Source organism: Anoplopoma fimbria, chromosome 12, assembly GCF_027596085.1.
Source record: "Anoplopoma fimbria isolate UVic2021 breed Golden Eagle Sablefish chromosome 12, Afim_UVic_2022, whole genome shotgun sequence".
NCBI lineage: Eukaryota > Metazoa > Chordata > Actinopteri > Perciformes > Anoplopomatidae > Anoplopoma > Anoplopoma fimbria.
The window spans coordinates 11,606,670-11,626,629 of record NC_072460.1 but is presented as its reverse complement, the minus strand read 5'-3'; the positions used below and the strand labels follow the sequence as shown (position 1 = coordinate 11,626,629).

The window sequence follows — 19,960 nt, the reverse complement described above, 5'->3', positions numbered from 1 at the left end:
GTCTAATATGAGGAGAACTGGCACTCGCGGGTTAGTTCCGGGTTTCCGGACTGGTTGCAGTAATAATCTTTGACCATGCGGGGCGCTCGTAGGCGAGTCCAGAATGAATGGGAGCCAACGGGGTTTTATCCTCAGAATCCACTTTTCTCACGATGTAATTTTTTGTCAAGTAATTTGAAAGTTGCTATCAAAGGGTGGGGCTAAAATAATAAACTCAGCTGAATATTGCATTTTTTAAGGTCACGTATCTGTTCTAAAAAGGTGTTCAAAAAATGCGATGACGTCACACTGTCAGAGGTACTGCTTTACGGCACTTCCTTTTCCCCGCAACGTGGAGGTAAGGCTTTTTTTTTTTGCTTAATGCACTAGTTAAGAGTTTTAGTGAGTTAATGTCAAAACAAGAAATGGGCGAATGTTTCACATATGTATGTTACTTACAGAGTGGTTTTTTTTCTATCTAGTGCTAGCTGATATCAGCTGGCTGGATGCTGGCTGTCGGCTGATTATCTGCTATGTAGCCTAGCCAATTTATGGTGGCTATTGAAAAGTAAAAGAACGGTATATGTATTAACATCATTTGATTTACGGATTAATTAATATATTAATTAATATATCAATATAATGATGTTATCGTACTTTTGGTATTATATGTAACCCATTTTCTGAAGCCAGGCGTGATACTTAATAATACATTTTGATGACCCTGGTGTGTGCTACATAGCAGCCCAGGTGTGAAATAAAATGCATATTTTTTTCATTTAAACTTAATATAAAGTTATTTCGAGCCATTTTGTAAAATTAGGGGTTAGCTGAGCCAGCTAAATATCAGTACGCAAAAATAACTTCGACGGAAAGTCCTCCTTAAGATAATGTTTTCCGATGCGCTTCAGCTTCAGATGCCGTCAAGAGGGGTCTCTGGTCGTAATCAGTCGCAAGTCCGTCCCTGACCAATCAGCATTCATTAGCAGAATGCTAGCGTATACGGCCAACAACGGCCCAAACTGTAAGAAATCGAAAGGACATAAGTACTCACTCATTTGACTTTTGAACCATAATCTATATTGAACTTGCGGAATCTACAATAAAATTTGCGATATTTCAACGACAAGCAGGTGAAAGAGGCATAATTAGCCGTTTAGCCCGATAGACTCCCATTCAATCTGGACTCGCCCGCGATCACCCCCAGTGGATGTCTCATGGAACTACAACCAAAATCGGTACAATGGGGCGTATAGGGAGTGCCCAGGCTCTTCGTAGACGGGCTCTGTCAGAACTAAACTTTGCACTTTACATGTGACATGTCTTTCTTCTTCTAATTCTTTTTTTGAATGTTCAGATGTGACTTATCATTAGCTCCCCCAACAGTTTACTGCTAATATTGCAACCACTTCACATAATCAACTTTTATTTGGCCCAATACTGTGGTCTAAAAGAGCTTGATATAATAACTGTTCTTTTTAATGTTGCTGGTAGACTTCACTGTTAACAAGCTGCACAATTTACATGCAGAAAAGTCTGTTGGGTCTTCTAAGTATTTATAAAAAATCTAATCACTCTATTGTCTAGTTTATTGTATGAATATATAATACTATACTTTAGTTTTAGTTTAAGTTTCACAGTTCATCCTGCTTCACTTAACACTTTATCTTTTGTCATATTTTGCTCTCAGCATACATATTTCTAAACTCTAATTATTCCTAATTCCTAAAAGCATTAGCTACTCACAGGCGCATTTTATTAGCCTTGTTTTTGCGATGAGGCGTCCCTGAAGCAAATAACATCCAGCTTTAAGAGCAAACAGCCTCAGGGCAGTCGTATTGACAAACACACTCAGCTTCAGAGATTAGAGGCATTGCAGCACATGACAAATTAAAGACAAAGTAAACATAGAAAGAGATTTGCAGGTGTGGTGTTTCTGCTGAGAATGAATATTTTCAGTAATCAGTGTTAGATGAGCTGCCGTCAGCGTGAGAACAGATAAATCCCTCAAATTGTACAAGGATTGACACTAAAGTCCATCTGTTTGTGATTTCAGCATTGTGTCGTCATTCTGTATCAACATCTTTCCTGTAATCCAGCCTGTGGGTGGGTAATCAATACAGGTGGGTAATCATGTCTTTATCATTTTTGTTATTTTTTATTTTATTGCTTTTTTTATTGGCATACAAGTGGAAGGCAGACATAAAGATAGACACACAGACAAAAACATAAAACAGTTACAATGACCTAGTTAATGAAATAATATGCCAACTGATTGAGGGTGCAGTGCAATAAAAGATCAGATACTAACATTCAGCCCAAAGCTTGATTAAGTATCTTGAAAGTATTGAATACAAAACTTCCTGAACCTGAGGGCACAGTCAGCAACATGAAAACGATAACTGAAGCCAAGCCGTAAACCGCTGCTACACTCTCTGATCTGGTGTCCAAAGGGCAGACAGAATGCAGCGCTGCCGTAATAACAAAGTGTGTTCTTATTACTGCTGAAAGAGAGCCCAAACACAACCATGGCGGAAAATGGGGAGTCTGGAAAGCCTGTGGAGAGGAGAGGGGTGAGTGACACACCAGGTGTGATTATCACTTTTTCTTCTGTGACAGTGTGCAAATGTGTTGTGATCATGATGGATGTTGTTTGTGTTGTAAAAAGGGGCTTCACACTGTGTGCTGATGTCCCCCTGACAGAGATTAACTGTGGTGCTGGTGTTGGCAACGCTGGTATCTGCATTTGGTTCATCATTCCAGTATGGTTATAATGTGGCTGTGATCAACTCTCCATCACCGGTAAACCCAAGCAAAAGAAACACAAGCTTTACTGTAACATGCAGTGATATAGAGGCCAGTGTGTCTCTCATATGTTGATGTGTTTATATCAGTGTTGTCCTGCTCTCTTCAGTTCATGCAGCAGTTCTATAACACCACCTACATGGAGCGTTACGGCAGGCCGATGGAGGGGAACTTCCTAACTCTGCTGTGGTCTCTCTCTGTGTCCATGTACCCGCTAGGAGGCTTCTTTGGCTCCCTGATGGTGGCCCCTCTGGTCAACAAACTAGGGAGGTAATGTGTCACATGCATCATGCACTATACGAGGTGTTTGTTTAACATTACTTTAACTGCATCGTCCCTGCGACAGGAAGGGCACCCTCCTCTTCAACAACATATTTTCCATCGTACCTGCTATAATGATGGGAGTCAGTGAGATCGCCAAGTCCTATGAGATCATCATCGTGGCTAGGTTTATAGTGGGCATCTGTGCAGGTCAGATACGATAAACTGTTAAAGATTTATACATATCACATTTTCAGGTATCTTAAGTTTCCTGTCTGCAGGTCTGTCATCCAACGTGGTTCCCATGTATCTGGGAGAACTGGCTCCCAAAAACCTGAGGGGAGCCCTTGGTATCATCCCACAGCTCTTCATCACTATTGGCATCCTCAGTGCACAAGTGCTGGGCATCAGACACATACTGGGCAACAGCACAGGTAAATGACTGGCTTCCTCCTTGGTTAGCTGTTACAAGCAACAATCCTTGACAGCTGATTTGGAGGAGACTCAGGACTGTGCCTTCTGTATCCAGGTTGGACCCTCATGCTGGGTTTGACCGGTATCCCCGCCCTGGTAGAGCTGCTGCTGCTGCCCTTCTTCCCAGAGAGCCCCAGGTACATGCTCATCCAGAGAAGGGATGAGAAGACAGCGAAGAAAGCGCTGCAGCGTCTGCGTGGCAGCGAAGACGTGGACGCAGAGCTTTCAGAGATGCGTCTGGAGGACCAGTCGGAGAGGGCCGAGGGACACTTGTCTGTCCTCAGCCTGCTTTCACAGCGCTCCCTTCGCTGGCAGCTGGTCTCTATCATCGTCATGAACATGGGCCAACAGCTGTCGGGGGTCAACGCGGTGAGCCTGGCCTGTTGTCCTTGTCCCTGACCCACTGATGACCACACACTAACTCTGTTTCAGCTAAACCCCAGATCATGATGCATTTCTTCAACAACTATTTCCTCTGTTCAATCAATCTTAACTAGACTAATGTTGCATCCTCCTTCTTATGTTTTAACTCTGTTCTCCAACTATTTAGTCATAACACAATTCTCTCCCTCGTCAGATCTACTACTATGCAGATAGCATATATGCCACTGCAGGAGTCAACCAGAATGATATCCAGTATGTCACCGTGGGAACAGGTGCAGTGAATGTCTTCATGACCATAGCTGCTGTAAGTACCCTGTTGATATCTACACATCTACACTGTCTGTTGTTTGATCATGTCAGCAGGAGGCGATAGCTCTGAACAGGGAGTTTGTTTCACCAGGTCTTCATCGTGGAGGCCTGGGGACGACGGCTGCTCCTCCTCTGTGGGTTTGGGATCTGCTGTGTGGCCTGTGTGCTGCTCACTGTCGCACTCAACTTCCAGGTACCATGTGAAAGCTTCAGTGTGTCTCACACCCTCAACATGGGACTCTGCTGTCCTCTAGTGGTTCAGCATATGAATAATAATCTGCTGTTTATGCCAAGAGTGTCTCAACCTCAAAGTCAGGAGATTTGTTAAGGAGACTGAGTTATGGGAGATTTTTAAGACAGCTGACACATGCTTTGTTGCTGTGGCTCACATTGTGTTTGAAACAATAACAATGAGGTGAAAGTGCAGACTTCTAACTATAAAGCAAGAAATCTCTGACTGTCTGTCTGTTTGTCTGTATGTGTGTTAGTCGTTTGCCTATTTCAAGAACCGTTTATCCAATCTACTTCCCTTTTGGTTGTTGTATTGTTGGTTAACCAAGTGAGTGCCATGTTGAATTAGGTGCAGGTTGAATATTTATAAATGTTGAATAGACAAACGGGGGCCGGGCTTCAGGGCTCAGTCAACTGAATCTAGCATTTCATTTGCAGCAGTCAGTTCACCTTTGCTGCTGGATGCTGGATGTACTAATGTTACAACCAAAATCTTCTTCACCTCCCTGGAGTAAACGACTGCAAGCATCACTCCTGGGATTCTAGCAGCCGTCCCGCTCTGAATGGGCACTAAACTAGTTTACCTTAACTTCAAGTAGGAATTATTTTAAAACATTTTAAAATTTGAAATAAATTTTAATGTAGAAGATATCAACACGCAGTTAGCTTAGGTTAACATAAAGAGGAAACAGCTAGCCTGGTGATGTACAAAGGTAACAAAATTGCCCTACCTGCAACATAAAGCTCAGCAATTAACGTAATATACCTTTTATTTAATACGTACTAGAGAATAGTTGAGGTTATGAGTTAGGCTATTTAGTGACTGGCAGCAGTGTGCCCAGTGGCGTATGGTTACTTTGAGGCCCCAGTACATGTTTTTATAACTGGCTCTAGTTACTTACTTCCTCTTTAACCTTATTGATATAAGGTTATACATTAAATTTGGTTTTTATTACATTTAAGGCTGGAGTTTGGCTGATGTGAGGCATCAATATTGGTCTGCTTTTTAGGTACTACTGTCCTTTCAAGTGCCAAACTGTATATACTTTCTAAGTTTCCTAGCCATGATTACTACTTGTATGTTTACATTATTTACTAGTTGGAAAAATATAGCTATGACAACTCTGATATAACATGAACACGGCAAAAGGGGAAGGTATATACTGGGGAGCTGATGGAGGAATTGGGAGCAGATGTGCATGTGAGTGTGGAGATCTGGTGATGGTGAAAGCAAAACTGGGAGGACTTACACAAAAAAGTAGTGATTGATAGAATGGCATCAACAATGACAAAAAAACGTATAAATAAGATGTCTTCATGAAGAGAGAACTAGCACTTTAAAGCTGAATGTAAGCACTTTAACCTCGTGGGCCAGTATGCTGGTCTACGAAGCCAAAACAACAGTTTTCATTGGACTGTAGTTTTAATATATTATACATTTAGTGCTTGGTGTGGAAAATAAATGTGATGACTTGACGTCTATATTTGCTGGGGTCATGAGAACTTTGAGACATAAAAACAAAGTCTCCCACCACTAAAGTACGAGAAAACACTGGCTATTAGACAACCACAATACCAGTGCTGCCACCCTGTAACCCTGTAATCTCACCTGGATCCAACATCTTCAGACAGGCATCACTTTCCAGCAGCACAGTGGGTTAAAATCTTCCCACACAGTGCAGCCATTATGGTGATTTTGTTATGCATTTGTTTCTGTTTGAAAGCATCAGCATGTCAGGTTAATGATAACAGCAGCTGTTGTTTTATGTTGACAGGAGAGCGTGACGTGGATGCCCTACATCAGCATCACCTGTGTCATCATCTACGTCATAGGACACGCCATAGGACCCAGTGAGTCTGACCCCACCGGTGGTTATTTACACACACACTGATTACAACTAGGTGCTCCATTAGCTGAAGTGTTGTTTGGATGTGCCCAGACATGTAATGATATGTGTATTAAAGCCGCACTCAGTTGTCTGAGACATGAGCATCCTCAGTGTGAACCCTGAAGAGTGATGTTGTGTCTCGAGTGTTTTGGTTGTGGTTAACCACATCTGTGCTCTACAGGTCCCATTCCTTATGTGGTGACCACTGAGATGTTCAGGCAGTCGGCCAGGCCCGCTGCCTTCATGGTCGCAGGCTCCGTCCACTGGCTCTCCAACTTCACTGTTGGCCTCGCCTTCCCCTTCCTAGAGGTCAGTTGCACAATTTCTAAGAACATTGGGGAAATGAAAGATTAGTATTTTAAAATGAAATTCGTAACAGATGTTTTTTAAGAGTGAATAGGAAGTAAATCCAAGTCACATCCTGACATGATCATTTCTACTTTATTTTGAATTACTTCAGCATGTACTGTATGTCTGTCTTACGATTTGCAGTACTTAAATTCAACCCAATGAAAAAGGGTTAGAATTCCTGAACGCCGTAAGCACCAGGCTGATTAAAAATGCAACGTTTCCGTCAAGCATTGAACTCACACTACAAAACACTATCATTGTCACACTGGGGCCACAGATTGCAACAACCAATTGAACAGGAGACAAACACCTGAGGCACATACACCATCAATAATTGATAATAATCATATTTAAAGTGAGTAAAATAATGTATCTTAAAATAATCCGACATTTTGGTAAAATTTACTTATACGTTTTTTTTCCAAGAGGTAGATGAGAAAATTGATTACATTTCAATCGAATAGTATGGTCTTCACCATGAGGTTGCCAGGCAACCACTGAAGACTATGCAACTGTCTACATTCAGGGGCTCAGACTGAGACAATGCAATGCAGGTGCCCTGGGGCTGATGGGATGGGGGGGTGACCTGAAGAGAAAAAAACTGACCTTGAACAATGTGATGGGCAGAGAAGGACCTAGAGAGAAGTATAGTTTAGGATTACACCTCTTTTAAAAGAAGCACTCATGTCATATAGCAAAGGATGCCATTTGCTTTATTTGCCCTTGAAAAGGCTCCATCATAGTTTTCTTTTTTTTTTGGAAAAATAGTCAGTAGTAGTAGTTTCTATTTCATCATGTGACAAAACGATACCCCATACGGTAGCTAATTCAGGCACAAAATCTGTCAAGCACATCTGCCAGCTAGGCGCTCAGTCATGCTTTTCAAACAGAAAAGAGGCAGTAAGTCACTAGGGCCTGTCGTAAAAAGCGTGAGCTGGGGCCCGTCGTAACCTTAGGCCAATTGGCACACTGCTCTCGGCCACAAAAAAGTCTAACTCGTAATCACGAATTAAGTTTGGTTTTAGTAAGTGTTAAACAAAAGAGATATTACATGATTTATTTCTGAGTTTTATAGTGCAAATTGGCAAATTGTGTTACCTTTTTACAGAGCTAGCTATTTCATCTCTCTTTATGCTCAGCTTCCCTGATATTTAATGGAAATTGTCATGTTGTCTAACTTTTTATTGAAACTGGCAATATAAAATACTGAATAGGTAATGCAATATAAGTCATTTTTATCAATAAAATAAGTTTAAATGGGAAGGAGGGATTGGCCAACAACCAATCCATGAGACATATCCAAACTGGAAATGCTTTTCATAAAGTAAACCTAATCATACTTCATTCAAAATGCATCTCAACAAACAATAGGATTTTTATAATCCAATAATTTTTAGTAATATCAATTTTGTAAACACATTACAAAGGTTGAGATTAACTTTTCAGTGTTCCAGTGTATTTTTCTTATTGTCACTACACTAGATAATGGACCTTCACTGTGCAGAATGATGTCCGTTTAGAGTTTGACTAGTCGGCTGTTTTCACATTTATCTTATGAAGTTTCTCGACAAGCTTAAATCTTACCTTGAGGTACAAATATGATGTTTTTGACATCACAACTAGTTGACAGGCCAATCATGTTCCAATACTCAAGTGTGATGTTCATTAAGCAGAAGTAGAATTCATCTCTGTTTATTAGGAGCACTTTGGTCAATGTGGCGAAATCTTAGAGATAAACAAAACTAATATGCTTGCGCCATGTTTACTTCATCTCAAGACTTCATCTTCAAACCACAACGCAAACAATGAAGGAATTTGTTTGAGTTACAGAAACCAAGAAAGAGCATTCCAGTAAAAGTAGCGTGCAAATCGCACTTCCCCTCACCTTGGATGCTGTTTACGTCCAACCAATGTTTCATGCTAACATATTTACATCGTTTCATCTTGAGGACACGCTGATCACATTTCCTCTCCCTTTCTTCTCCCCCCAGAGAGGTCTGGGCTCTTACAGCTTTATCATTTTCTCCTTCATCTGTCTGGTCACGCTGATCTACATCTGGCTGGTGGTCCCGGAGACCAAGAACAAAACCTTCCTGGAGATATGCCAGATGTTCGCCAAGAGGAACAGAGTCGAGATCAAACTGGGTGATGGGGATCTGCCGCTGAAAGAGAGCAAAGAAAGCCTGGAGGAAGTAGCGAAGGTCACGGCCTTCTGAAGAAAAATGAGACGATTCAGAGGAGAGGAAGTCTTCACTATGGGGAGGATTGTGATGGACTGGAAATGTCTTAATTTAGCCTCTTTTTTTCTATTTCACAAGGAATCTTACATAATCGCTTTGTCTGTGTGGCTATAAGATCTTTAAGATATTGAAACTGCATGCAGCCTTATAGAGGTGTGAATGGGTCCTTGAGTCATTAAACAAACCAACAAGTCACTTTAAAGCCTTTATTGATGCTGCAAAGATATGAATACAATACATGACTTTAGCTATAAGATACAGTTGGTATAAAACATTTCACAGGTGCCTGAAATACAATGTATTCTTCATCATACACATTTTAAATCCCCCATCATCAGCAGTGATATGTTGGTTTATTGCAGCATGTTAAAGCTCATGGGATCAGAAGAAGCGGCTGAGTCCATTCAGGAGCATCTGTACTGGCTGTCAAGCTGCACCCCTCCAAACAGACTGAGTTTGGTTGTTCCCCAGCTGAACACATCTCCCACCACGGTGCTGTTTCTCTCACATGACATCTGGTCCCGGATATCTGCTGTGGTCAGCACATAGTCCCACACGTTGACATCGGTCATCTTACCCACAAAGGCGTCTGCGTTGGAGATGCCCAGTAATCCATCCTGATCTTTGCCCACGATGAACACACCGCCGGGGCTGATGGTGTAACCGCTTTTCAGGTAGCGCTGCTCCCCCACCATGCCGTTGATCCACAGCTCCGCGCCGCCCGTGAGGGACGACCAGGTGACGCAGTAGTTGGCCCAGTCGTGGGACTTGAAGTTGTGCGGCAGGTTGACAAACTCATTGCCAATCCAGAGGCCCACCTCTCTTGAATCTCTGTCCTCCCCGATGGAGATCATCAGCTCGTTGTCGTTGCCGTTACTGGCGTAGGAGATGACGGTGTGGACCCCCTCCAGCTGAGGCAGGACGTGCATGCAGACAGTGAAGGAGTCCAGCTCCATGGGATGGCTGAGGCGGGCCAAAGCATAACTTCCAGAGTTTTTCTCATGGAAGTCAAGCACCAGGGGAAACAGAGCGCGAGGTTCTGATGAAAACAAAAAAGAGGAATTAGACATCTACCTATTAATAATCCAGAGTAACAAATCACAGTTGGATCTCAAATGAAAATGAAACTGAGGGACTCACCATATCTGGTAGGCCTTGAGTTATGAGGTCCACCTAAAGGGCATAAGTAAGAAAGAGTGTTAAATATAGGCACTTTTACTTTTACATCCAGCCTTCTTTATCAGTTTTTACGACTCACTTGAATGTATATGCTTCCCAAGAGACGTTATCAGACCCTCGATCTTCTGGAGCCTGGATTCAATCTCATCTTGCCGACAAAATGCTGAAAAGAAAGAGGTGAATGACAAGATAAGATAAGATAATCCTTTATTAGTCCCGCAGCGGGGAAATTTGCAGGCTTACAGCAGCATAGAGTAAAGTGCACACAAGAGACATAGTAAAAGAAAAACAAGATAAAAAAAAAAAAATGAAAATAAAAAAAACAAGTATTATAAATAAGCAATAAAAAACAGTAGAAAATCAACAATAACTGAAATATTATATTTACAGACAGAAAAAACTATTTTAACTATTATTGCACAGTGTAATGTATTGCACAGGTTTTTATTGTCATGTTGAGGGGGATCTGACTCAGGCCTTGGTCTTGCCCAAGTCAACTCTGAGTAGAAACACCCTATTGTGTAATGCAGTGCCGCAAGGAGCTACCTACTTCCTTTCCCGAGGCGCGGCAGGAAAGAAGACTCCACCACACGGCTGTTGAGAGGCTGAGCGATGCGATAGTCGTTCCAGAGGGTCTTGTTGTCCATGTCCATCAGTGTACTCTCCAGTTTCCTGATCTGAACACAACAGATAAAAAGAGAAAGCTTAGACATTGCACCACATAATGCTCAAGATAAGCACATGTCCTTCAAATAGTGAAAGTTATTTTCCATATAAAAGTAAATAGTTTTATCTTTTTTTGACAGCTGTAATAATACAAACATAGACTTATTTTCCATATATCAAAATTTTGAATTTCTTCCTGTCTGCTGCACCTGATTATGTGAGAGAGTGATGGGAGTGTCAAACACAGTCCAGAGGATGCTCTCGTAGCAGGGCGGCGTGGTGAGGGAGCCCTGGTATCTGAAGAAATGGTTGATGTTCTCAGGAAGCATGGAGCGCACATCAATGCTTGATATGTTCATGGACTGACCTGTCAGGATCATATAAAAAACACATTAGATCTCAAACACGAAGGTCGGTTTATTCACGTGTGCAGTAACTCACCTGCATATTTGATTTTGGCCAGATTGGAGATAAAATCACTGTAGTAGGTGTTCTCAAAATGCCCGTCCTGAAAGTAAACCAAAGCTGAAGGTTAAACGTTTAGTTAAAACAGAAGAGACAAGTGTGTGTGAGTGTGTGTGTGTGTGTGTGTGTGTGTGTGTGTGTGTGTGTGTGTGTGTGTGTGTGTGTGTGTGTGTGTGTGTGTGTGTGTGTGTGTGTGTGTGTGTGTGTGTGTGTGTGTGTGTGTGTGTGTGTGTGTGTGTGTAAACCAGGCAAAAGTTTGGACAAATGATATACAATACTTTAATTTGGAGGTAATGGCTTAAAGTGAGTGCACATTAGGGTCCATAATAATTCTTCATTGCAGAAGCAATTAGTTTGTCCAAAAAGCACTAAGTCTCATCCACTCTGTGCTGCTATCATGGGGGATGCCAGTGGTGGTGTTGCTGCAGCAATGACCTCTCGTAGTTGAGAGCCGCTGACTATCTGAGGGACAGAGCATTCCTCTGGAAACAAGCTCATGCCGACAGGTTGTAACTCATTCAATATGTCGACAAGTAAATAAACACTGAATAGAACCTTTAGACCAGCAAGATGACCGAAACAAAGTATCATACACTTTGAAGGGCATTATAATTTTTTCCTACAAATACTTATTTTGTTCCTATAGCTGAACGATCATTTATCAGAAGTGGCGGTTGATTTCTGTGTATATGTTGAAAACCTTTGTGGTCAGACAAAGCAGATCATAGAGGAAAGGGAACAAAAGTGTTTGTAGCTTACGTACATCATAGAAAAAGGCGAGTACTGCCAGCCCGTCAGGCTTATCTCTGGCTTCAGTAATGCTCTTGAACTTGTCAGAGTTGTAGTGGACAACATGGAGCTGAAAGACAAGATGGAATTGCAGAACGGTTTTAGTGCCAAAATATGACCAATGACCTGCTTTGCAAATGGGAAAATATCTACCAGTGTTATAATTTTGAATAAAAAACAAGCATATTAAGGAGGTAGCAGAGAGTATACAGAATAATATTCAGAAGGAAATAAAGGTCTCTTTCTAGTTAATTAGCACATGATCAGATAAGAAGACAGAGAATTACATACTTTGATGATCTGTTATGAAAATGAATTGTTGTACAGACTGGGGGGAACTGAGGCAGTGTTATGATTCCTGTACAAATGCAGTTTCCATGCGTAGTAGTTACTCATGTTCACTTGTGCCTTTCACAGCTGCACGTGTCTGTCAAGAAACTGTTTGATAAACTGAAGGCTTGCTTGAATATGAGATGTTTGTTCATTAAATGCCTGTCATCGTTGCAGTGGTGCACCAGTGTAGCAAAACATTTTTTAAGCCAACCTCTGCCATGTAACGGATGCCATCAATGGTGTGCTCTGCTCCGCTGGCCTCCAGGTCCCAGCCACCCCAGTGCAGGTGCATCTGGACGGCTGTGTATTTTCCTGGGAGGCCCTTAATGATCCCCATCGTGGGAGGCAGGTCGATTTGAACTGGTGGTGAAATAAAGATATTAACATTATGCAGGAGTTCTTTCAAAAACACAAAAGAGGCAGTTTACAAATCCTGAATACTTTACATAACTGCTATTGTCTTTCACATTTTTTTAAATGTATTTCCTTCCTTCAGAGCGGCCATTGGTTTGTTTGATTTCTGTAATGCACCACAGTGAATATAAAGTCTGCAACAATTTTCAAACGTGTATTACTTGGTAATAAAAGTTAATTCAGTGACATAAATCCGTGCAGACTCCTAAATCATATGAACAGAATGCAGCAATATTGGTGCTCTGCATGAGGAAACATGTGCAGGCTTGCCGTTTACCGTAATGGATTACACAATTTGAGAAAGATTTGATCATGTGCTTAGTCACTTTTACACCATAAGGAAATAAATTAAATTATAATTTCAAACATTGGAATTTCTTGACATTTAAATGGTCAGCAGTTACATATTGTTTGGTTTATAGTTCAGAAAATAAAGCAGCAGAAACAGTGGCATGGTCCTTTAACAGTGAAGTAAAGAAGTATAAAAGTTTCACCAGGAGGAATCACTTCCCTGTACAATATTTGTCAAAAGGATAAAACACAGTAAGATCTAAGAGCTTGTTTCCTTTGTAGACCTTCGATTAATATAGGCTGTAGTTAACATTGAGGTATACTCATTTATACATGTTCTCTTACCGGAGTGCCCGTTATTGGACATGAGAAAATTCCCTTTCTGAGCATCATATCCGCTGAGCTCCAGCTGCAGCATGTCTGGGTTGTGTCTCACGCTGCGCCGCTGGATGTCTATTGGGGACTGCTTCTTACCGCCACATGCTGGGTACTTGGTTGGCCAGTGCATCTGGTCCAAAGCTCCCTCTGAGTGAAGAGAATCAAGGCCCGAAAACTATTATCACATCATTCAAATCACCCGGGGGAAAGATGGATTTAGTGAGAGAGCTGCCAAACTATGTGTGACCTTGTTTTTGAGTGCCAAACCTGTTCCCATGTCGTTGCTTATACTAGCAAGTACATGACTTGTTCAACTGGATATTTAGTGTATTCTCAGTAGTATTCACTTCCCAATTATTTACTATCAGTTCTGCCGTGCCGTATACACCTAATCATTTGCCATGATGTAACTTGACAGTGGTTAGAAGGTATTTGGCCACACGCAACGCGCGTCCCCGAGAAAACTGTTGAACAGAAACAACTTGGCAGCTTCTTCTACCAAAATAAATACTCACATGACAGTTTGTCACGCACCTTTATACGCATCCAACACCTTTCAATCTAACATAACTCTTATTACACACGTTTGGTGTTTAGGCGCAACAAATGGAATGAAAAAGAAATAATGATGCAACATTTTAGCATTAAAAAAGACCCGCCTACCTGTGTATGTCCAATGTATTCCATCATGAGGAATCCCAGCATTGACAGCACAGACCAAAACAGCGGACACGAACACAGAGAAGAGCTCCATCGCGCGCCTCTGATCCTTCACTCAGGACTCTGACACCTCACAGAGGCTTTCTCTCTAGACTTAAACTGAGAGCGGAGGGAGGTGTTGAAATCTCTGCTGAGAACGCCCAGAGCTCTGCCCAGCAGCCCAAAAGTGAAAAGGAAAGGATTATCTCATCTTTAGTATGTTAGTAATAGAGGCCTTAGTTAAAATGTTAATTATCAGTGTGAAACAACTGTTCATTGTCTGCATTTTATTCAACTCATGTTACAGAGTTAATCTACAGGTAATACGTTTAATACCCCCAAATAAATCAATTATTTTTGTCTTCATTTCATATTTGACTTTGGAATATCATCAAATATGAGTGTAGACAAGGAGATAAAGAGCAAATCTTGTATTGGCCAATCTTGTTGCCTTATTGTGGAGTATCACCGCTCAGCATCTAACATCGTTTAATATCTTAATTTTACTTGTGATGAAAAAATTACCTTGTCACTTTCTTTTGTTGACAAACTTCACAGGAAACCATAGTACATGCTCATTCATGCCACTTTCACAAAAAACTGCAAGTCATTCTGAAAAACTGCAGATGGTTTCTGATTAAAAAAAAACATGAGACCTGATGGAAGCAAGTAATATGAGATTTTGACACACCTGTTCACGCACACTAGTCGCAACATGTCCAACACCTACATGCCAAGGCTGTTCATCTCTGAGGTGTGCAGGTGTGCAGTTTGCCAAGGAAGAGAAAGTCATTTCAAGGAAATAAAACAAGAGAAACTGAGAGCAGTTCTTTTTGTCTTCAGAGGTGTAATCTTGGTCAGGATATTAAAGGAATAGTTAAAAATGTGGGAAATATGCTCATTTACTTTCTTGCCGGGAATTGGATGAGAAGATCGATACCAGTCTTGTATCCGTCTGTTAAATATAAGGCTTCAGCCAGCAGCCGGTTAGCTTAGCTTTGCATAAGGACGGGAAAGAGCCCACTAATTAACACATCAACACAAAAAGTGTAAAAGGACATGGTCACTTTACGCGCTGAACTTTTTCTTGGCAACTACCTTTGGACAGAGTAAGCTTTAATGCTAAGCTAAGCTAACTGTAAGTTCATATTCACAGTATCGTGGTATTGATCTGGTATGGTATTTCCCATATATTGTGAACTGTTTGGGCTCAAATTGGAATTAGGATTAGGATTGAATTTTGTTTAGGATTGGAAATTGGCCATGGCACTAAAATGAAGTCCGAGGTAAAATTACTTTTGAATCATTTAGTCGAGGAGAGTCCTCATAGATTTCGTAATACAAATTTCCTGTGAGTGTGTATGTTTGTGTCTGCTTGAGTGCAAAGAACTGATCGAGTTACAAATGATCAAAGGGCTCACCTTGATTTAAGACTCTCATTGTTCCACTCACATCCTTCCTCTCTGGACTGGAGTTACGGCCTCTTAGCGGCCTGCATTTTATTGATGCCAGTTGTTTTCCTGTTTGTCTATCCACACATACAGGCTGATTAAAACAATTTAAACAAGCCCAGATGGAGAAAACAGAACTGACCTCTATGGGTGAGGTGGCAGAAGAGCGTTTTTATCTCACACAAAAGTCTGAGATCATTAAGAACCCACATGTTTGATGCCCCACAGCGCTCAACTTGCACACACCAGCACTCAGCAATGAACCGAAGCTGTTTTCTTCCTCAGTAAATCACTAGGTTTATCCTTGCCTTGAGGACAATAACAGTTTTTAAGGTCTCTGTGACTTAAATGGTGTGGTTGTACTGGCATAGAGAAAAGCCTAGTAATTTAAAGCCTACATATGGTGAGCTTGACATAAATCATTCAGCTGCAGGTTGTATGTGTAGTGTCCTGTGCTGGCCTTGGTGAAAAGGAGACAAAACCATTTAAGAAATATACAGAACAAATGCTAAATTCTGTGTCCAGAAGGTTAATAGAACTAGATTTTCTAGTACAAGATCAAATGTACAACAGGGGAGTGCTCAAACTCACTACATACGAGGCCTCATCACAGGGATCCTGAATTTGACCTTTAAAGTGGCCTCTTGCATTTTTGTGAGTCAGATGACAATTTATTACACTGAAGGCCACTTTTTTTAACTTCCCAGTAGCCTGTCAGGAAATACACAAGAACCCATTACTAAATAAGCTAGTTTTGAGGATGTGTGATTGAAACACACTGTTGCAGCGACTACAGTTTGACACTCAACAGTGAGATGGGAGGAAACTTTGTCGACAGTGATGATTAAATCAGTGAGCTTATTTTTAAGAAAAGATCAATGTAACAGTGAAACATCAAATCAATGAACACAGTAATATATCACATCTAAATAAAACTTTACATGTTATTTGCATTTATACGAACATGTGGTAGCCACACACATGACAAATACTCTGTACAAATATGGGCTTTAACACATGCAAAAACGTCTTGGCCATATTTAAGATATTCATTACCCTTACAATGGGTCAACAGCTGTCAACAGCTGGTAGCTCAAAGTAAATGTTGACTGTACTCATTTCTTTCATCTGCAAGACATCAGTATCTTTTTTTTTGTCTGTGGTTAACAACTGTCTTGACACCAATTGTATTTTGTATATTATCGTATAGGTTTATGTTGTTATTTGTCTCCCAAGTTCAAATCAAATTAGACGTTTTTGTAATTCTCTCCTGCTTTGACACAATTTCCCTGCATGGGATTGGTCCCATCTTTTCCTTGTCTTGTCATTTACTTTCATTCAGTTTTTCACATCAAGATGATAATGGGATAAAACCTAAATGGACTGACGAAGCAGGAGTTCCTGTTAATCCTTTCAATTACTTTTGTGTATGAATGTCAGTGTCTTTTTAGTTTGTACTAGTTAGTTTAGTTGTTTTTCTGCACAATCAAAAAGTACAGCAGTGAGCAAGATGTAAACTGTATTTGACAGTCATATGGCTTTAAAGGTGCATCTGAAACTGTGCGTAATATCCTTTTATTTAAGTGATGTCTGTGGCAATAATAAGAATCCTCTGGAATTTCTTTGCAGACATTAACTATCACCTATGAAATCTTGCCAATTCAGACGACTGGGGAAGTTGTGTTTATTAAAACCACATGGAATGTTAAAACGTTTTTTGATCTTGTTAATCATGTTAACTCAGGGTATTTTACATGTATGAAGACATAGTGGCTGGTGGTTTAGCCCAGACCTTCTTCTCTCAGGATTTGTTGGAGCCAGAGGGCATAGGTGGAGGAGTTCATATTCAGCCAATTTCTCAAAAATATGCAGCACAGTGAGCCTAGAAAATCAGTAAACCAGATTTCACTTTTCCCCTCCACCCAGTCTGCCTGACATCAGAAAGGGCTGAAGCTTTGGTTATGGGAAAATACTTTGAATTGAATAACAGCAACGTGCTACAGATCAGCAACTCTGTTATGCTTCCTCACATCCTGGTGCAGCTTTCTAATGTTGACCAACAGATTAGCAGAGTGGCAATGCATCTGCCTCCAACCATTTAACAAGTAGGACCAGAAATAACCTTTCACACGGGTGGCAGAAACTCCCTATACCACCATGTGACAGGCTGGGGGCAAATTCAACAAAGGTAAATATATGACATAATGTGAAACATTTTTGGAAAAATGCATATACGAGTTAAAAAGATATAAATTTTGGCATATAAAATGAATTAAATACGACAAAAATATGCTCATCACTCGTCATTGTATTCTTTACTGCGCTATATTTATCTGATGACTGGAACTACAAAAGAGTTAACATTTTCATTCTAAACATATGATTGGTTTATAAAATATGATGCATTCTTTAAGATTAAATAACAGTCTCCAGCACTCCCTTGGCATAACTGGCACTGCCTTCTCCTGGTTCACCTCATATCTCTCAGACCGACATCAATTCATTGCCATAAACAACTGTAAATCCTCCACCTCCCCAGTCACCCACGGTGTCCCCTAAGGTTCTGTGCTTGGTCCCCTCCTCTTCATCATTTACATCATCTGTCGTCATGGTCTACATTTCCACTGCTACGCTGACGACACCCAACTCTACTTCTCCTCCAAGACCATCACCTCAGTCACCCACTCCACTCTCACCACCTGTCTCACTGATATAAAATCATGGATGCAACAGAATTTTCTCAAACTCAACTGCAATAAATCTGAAATACTCATCATCGGTCCTAACTCCCTCACCCGCTCAGCCCAGACCTTCTCTCTCAACATTGATGGCTCCATCGTCACCCCCTCCACCCAGGTCCGCAACCTCGGAATCATCCTTGACCCCACCCTCTCTTTCCTACCCCATGCCAACCACATCACCAAAACTGCCTTCTTTCACCTCAGGAACATTGCACGCCTCCGGCCCTCCCTGTCCTCTGCCACCACCGAAATTCTCATCCATGCCCTCATAACCTCCAGACTCGACTACTGCAACAGCATCCTCTATGGCTCTCCCAACAAAATCCTCAATAAACTCCAATATGTTCAGAACTCTGCCGCTCGACTGCTCACCTCCACCCGCCGCTACGAACACATCACCCCGGTCCTACGCAACCTCCACTGGCTCCTGGTCAAATACAGGATAGACTTTAAAATATTACTCACCACCTACAAAGCCCTAAACAACCTGGCCCCTCCCTACCTTTCAGACCTCCTCCCCCTCCACGCCCCAACCCGTTGCCTCAGGTCCGCCGGCGCAAACACTCTGAAGACCATCAGGACCAAGCGCTGGACCTGGGGTGACAGGGCCTTCTCAGTTGCTGCACCCTCCCTCTGGAACGCCCTCCCCATCCACATCCGTCAGGCTCCCACCCTATCATCATTCAAACAAGCCCTCAAAACCCACCTCTTCAAACTCGCCTTCACCTGCTAACCCCTGCTCCCTTTCCCTCCCTACCCTCCACTACATGACTCATCCGCACAGCTTCTCCAGTTTTTTTTTTTTTTTTTAAATGTTCTGTTTGTTTGTTTTGTTTGCTCCTTTGTGTTCTTTTTTGTTTTGTTTGTCTTCGCCCTATGTAAAGCGTCTTTGGGTATCTAGAAAAGCGCTATATAAAATTAAAGTATTATTATTATTATTATATACAAAGTTGTCATAGTTAAAAGTGCGCTACCTCACAAAGCTTCAACATCAAAATACTGCTCAAATATTAATATATATTAATACATCATTAATCATGATCCAGTAGTAATTAATAATTTAACACCGAAATGTCTCTTTGTGCCAATATAAATGTGCTCTTATTCACTAGCTCACTCAGAACTTTTAAATGAAAAATACATTTTATTGGGGGGGGCACTGGATGAAAATACTGCATCAATAAATTCCTCTAACCTTATATCTATAAAATTCAAACTTCCAAACTTGCACGTGTCCGCTGGAGGCACCTGTTGACATTGTATGAGCGCATGTGGGCAGCAGATGGCGCAGTTGGATTTAACACTGACAGATTCTCAAGGTCACTGCAGAAGGCTTTCATCACAGTGAAGCCGCAGCGGCTCTGATCTGTCACGGATGCTGCACTCACTGCACTGCGCAGCTGCATGAAACCCGTGTCCTGTAAAGATGATACACATCCGCGGGGCTAATCCCACTGTTCACTCAGTTGAGAGTCATTACTGCAATGTCCACATGCACTGCCAGTGCATTCACTCTTAATATACACAATTGTGCAAATAATCCTGCCAATGTAAGGACATCTACATATTCATACATAGGGAAACAAAATACATAAAAACTTTCCATTGTCACTAAGGATAATGGATGTTCA

General features: G+C 41.3%; 2 protein-coding genes across 5 annotated transcripts; one reads left to right on the top strand and one right to left on the bottom strand.

Annotated features, from left to right (window-relative positions):
* LOC129099648 (solute carrier family 2, facilitated glucose transporter member 5-like) lies at positions 1 to 9,118 on the top strand. Of its 4 annotated transcripts, XM_054608962.1 has the most exons (14): positions 1 to 154; positions 262 to 337; positions 2,036 to 2,102; positions 2,491 to 2,552; positions 2,683 to 2,781; positions 2,894 to 3,054; positions 3,131 to 3,255; positions 3,327 to 3,479; positions 3,575 to 3,888; positions 4,097 to 4,207; positions 4,304 to 4,405; positions 6,219 to 6,294; positions 6,514 to 6,641; positions 8,675 to 9,118. In XM_054608962.1, the coding sequence occupies exons 1-14, from the start codon at positions 108 to 110 to the stop codon at positions 8,897 to 8,899; spliced, it is 1,746 nt and encodes a 581-aa protein (XP_054464937.1). In that variant the 5' UTR covers positions 1 to 107; the 3' UTR covers positions 8,900 to 9,118. The 4 variants fall into 4 exon arrangements, with proteins under 4 accessions (XP_054464937.1, XP_054464938.1, XP_054464939.1 ...); XM_054608963.1 differs by lacking the exons at positions 1 to 154; positions 262 to 337 and having other exon boundaries at positions 2,433 to 2,552; XM_054608964.1 differs by lacking the exons at positions 1 to 154; positions 262 to 337 and having other exon boundaries at positions 2,046 to 2,102; positions 2,438 to 2,552.
* Positions 9,116 to 14,233, bottom strand: ca6 (carbonic anhydrase VI). Its single transcript, XM_054608968.1, has 10 exons — positions 14,102 to 14,233; positions 13,406 to 13,585; positions 12,567 to 12,715; positions 11,997 to 12,092; positions 11,210 to 11,276; positions 10,978 to 11,135; positions 10,653 to 10,779; positions 10,182 to 10,265; positions 10,064 to 10,096; positions 9,116 to 9,962 (listed from the first exon to the last, which is right to left on the bottom strand). The coding sequence occupies exons 1-10, from the start codon at positions 14,190 to 14,192 to the stop codon at positions 9,328 to 9,330; spliced, it is 1,620 nt and encodes a 539-aa protein (XP_054464943.1). The 5' UTR covers positions 14,193 to 14,233; the 3' UTR covers positions 9,116 to 9,327.
* Between the last annotated feature and the right edge of the window lie 5,727 nt (positions 14,234 to 19,960).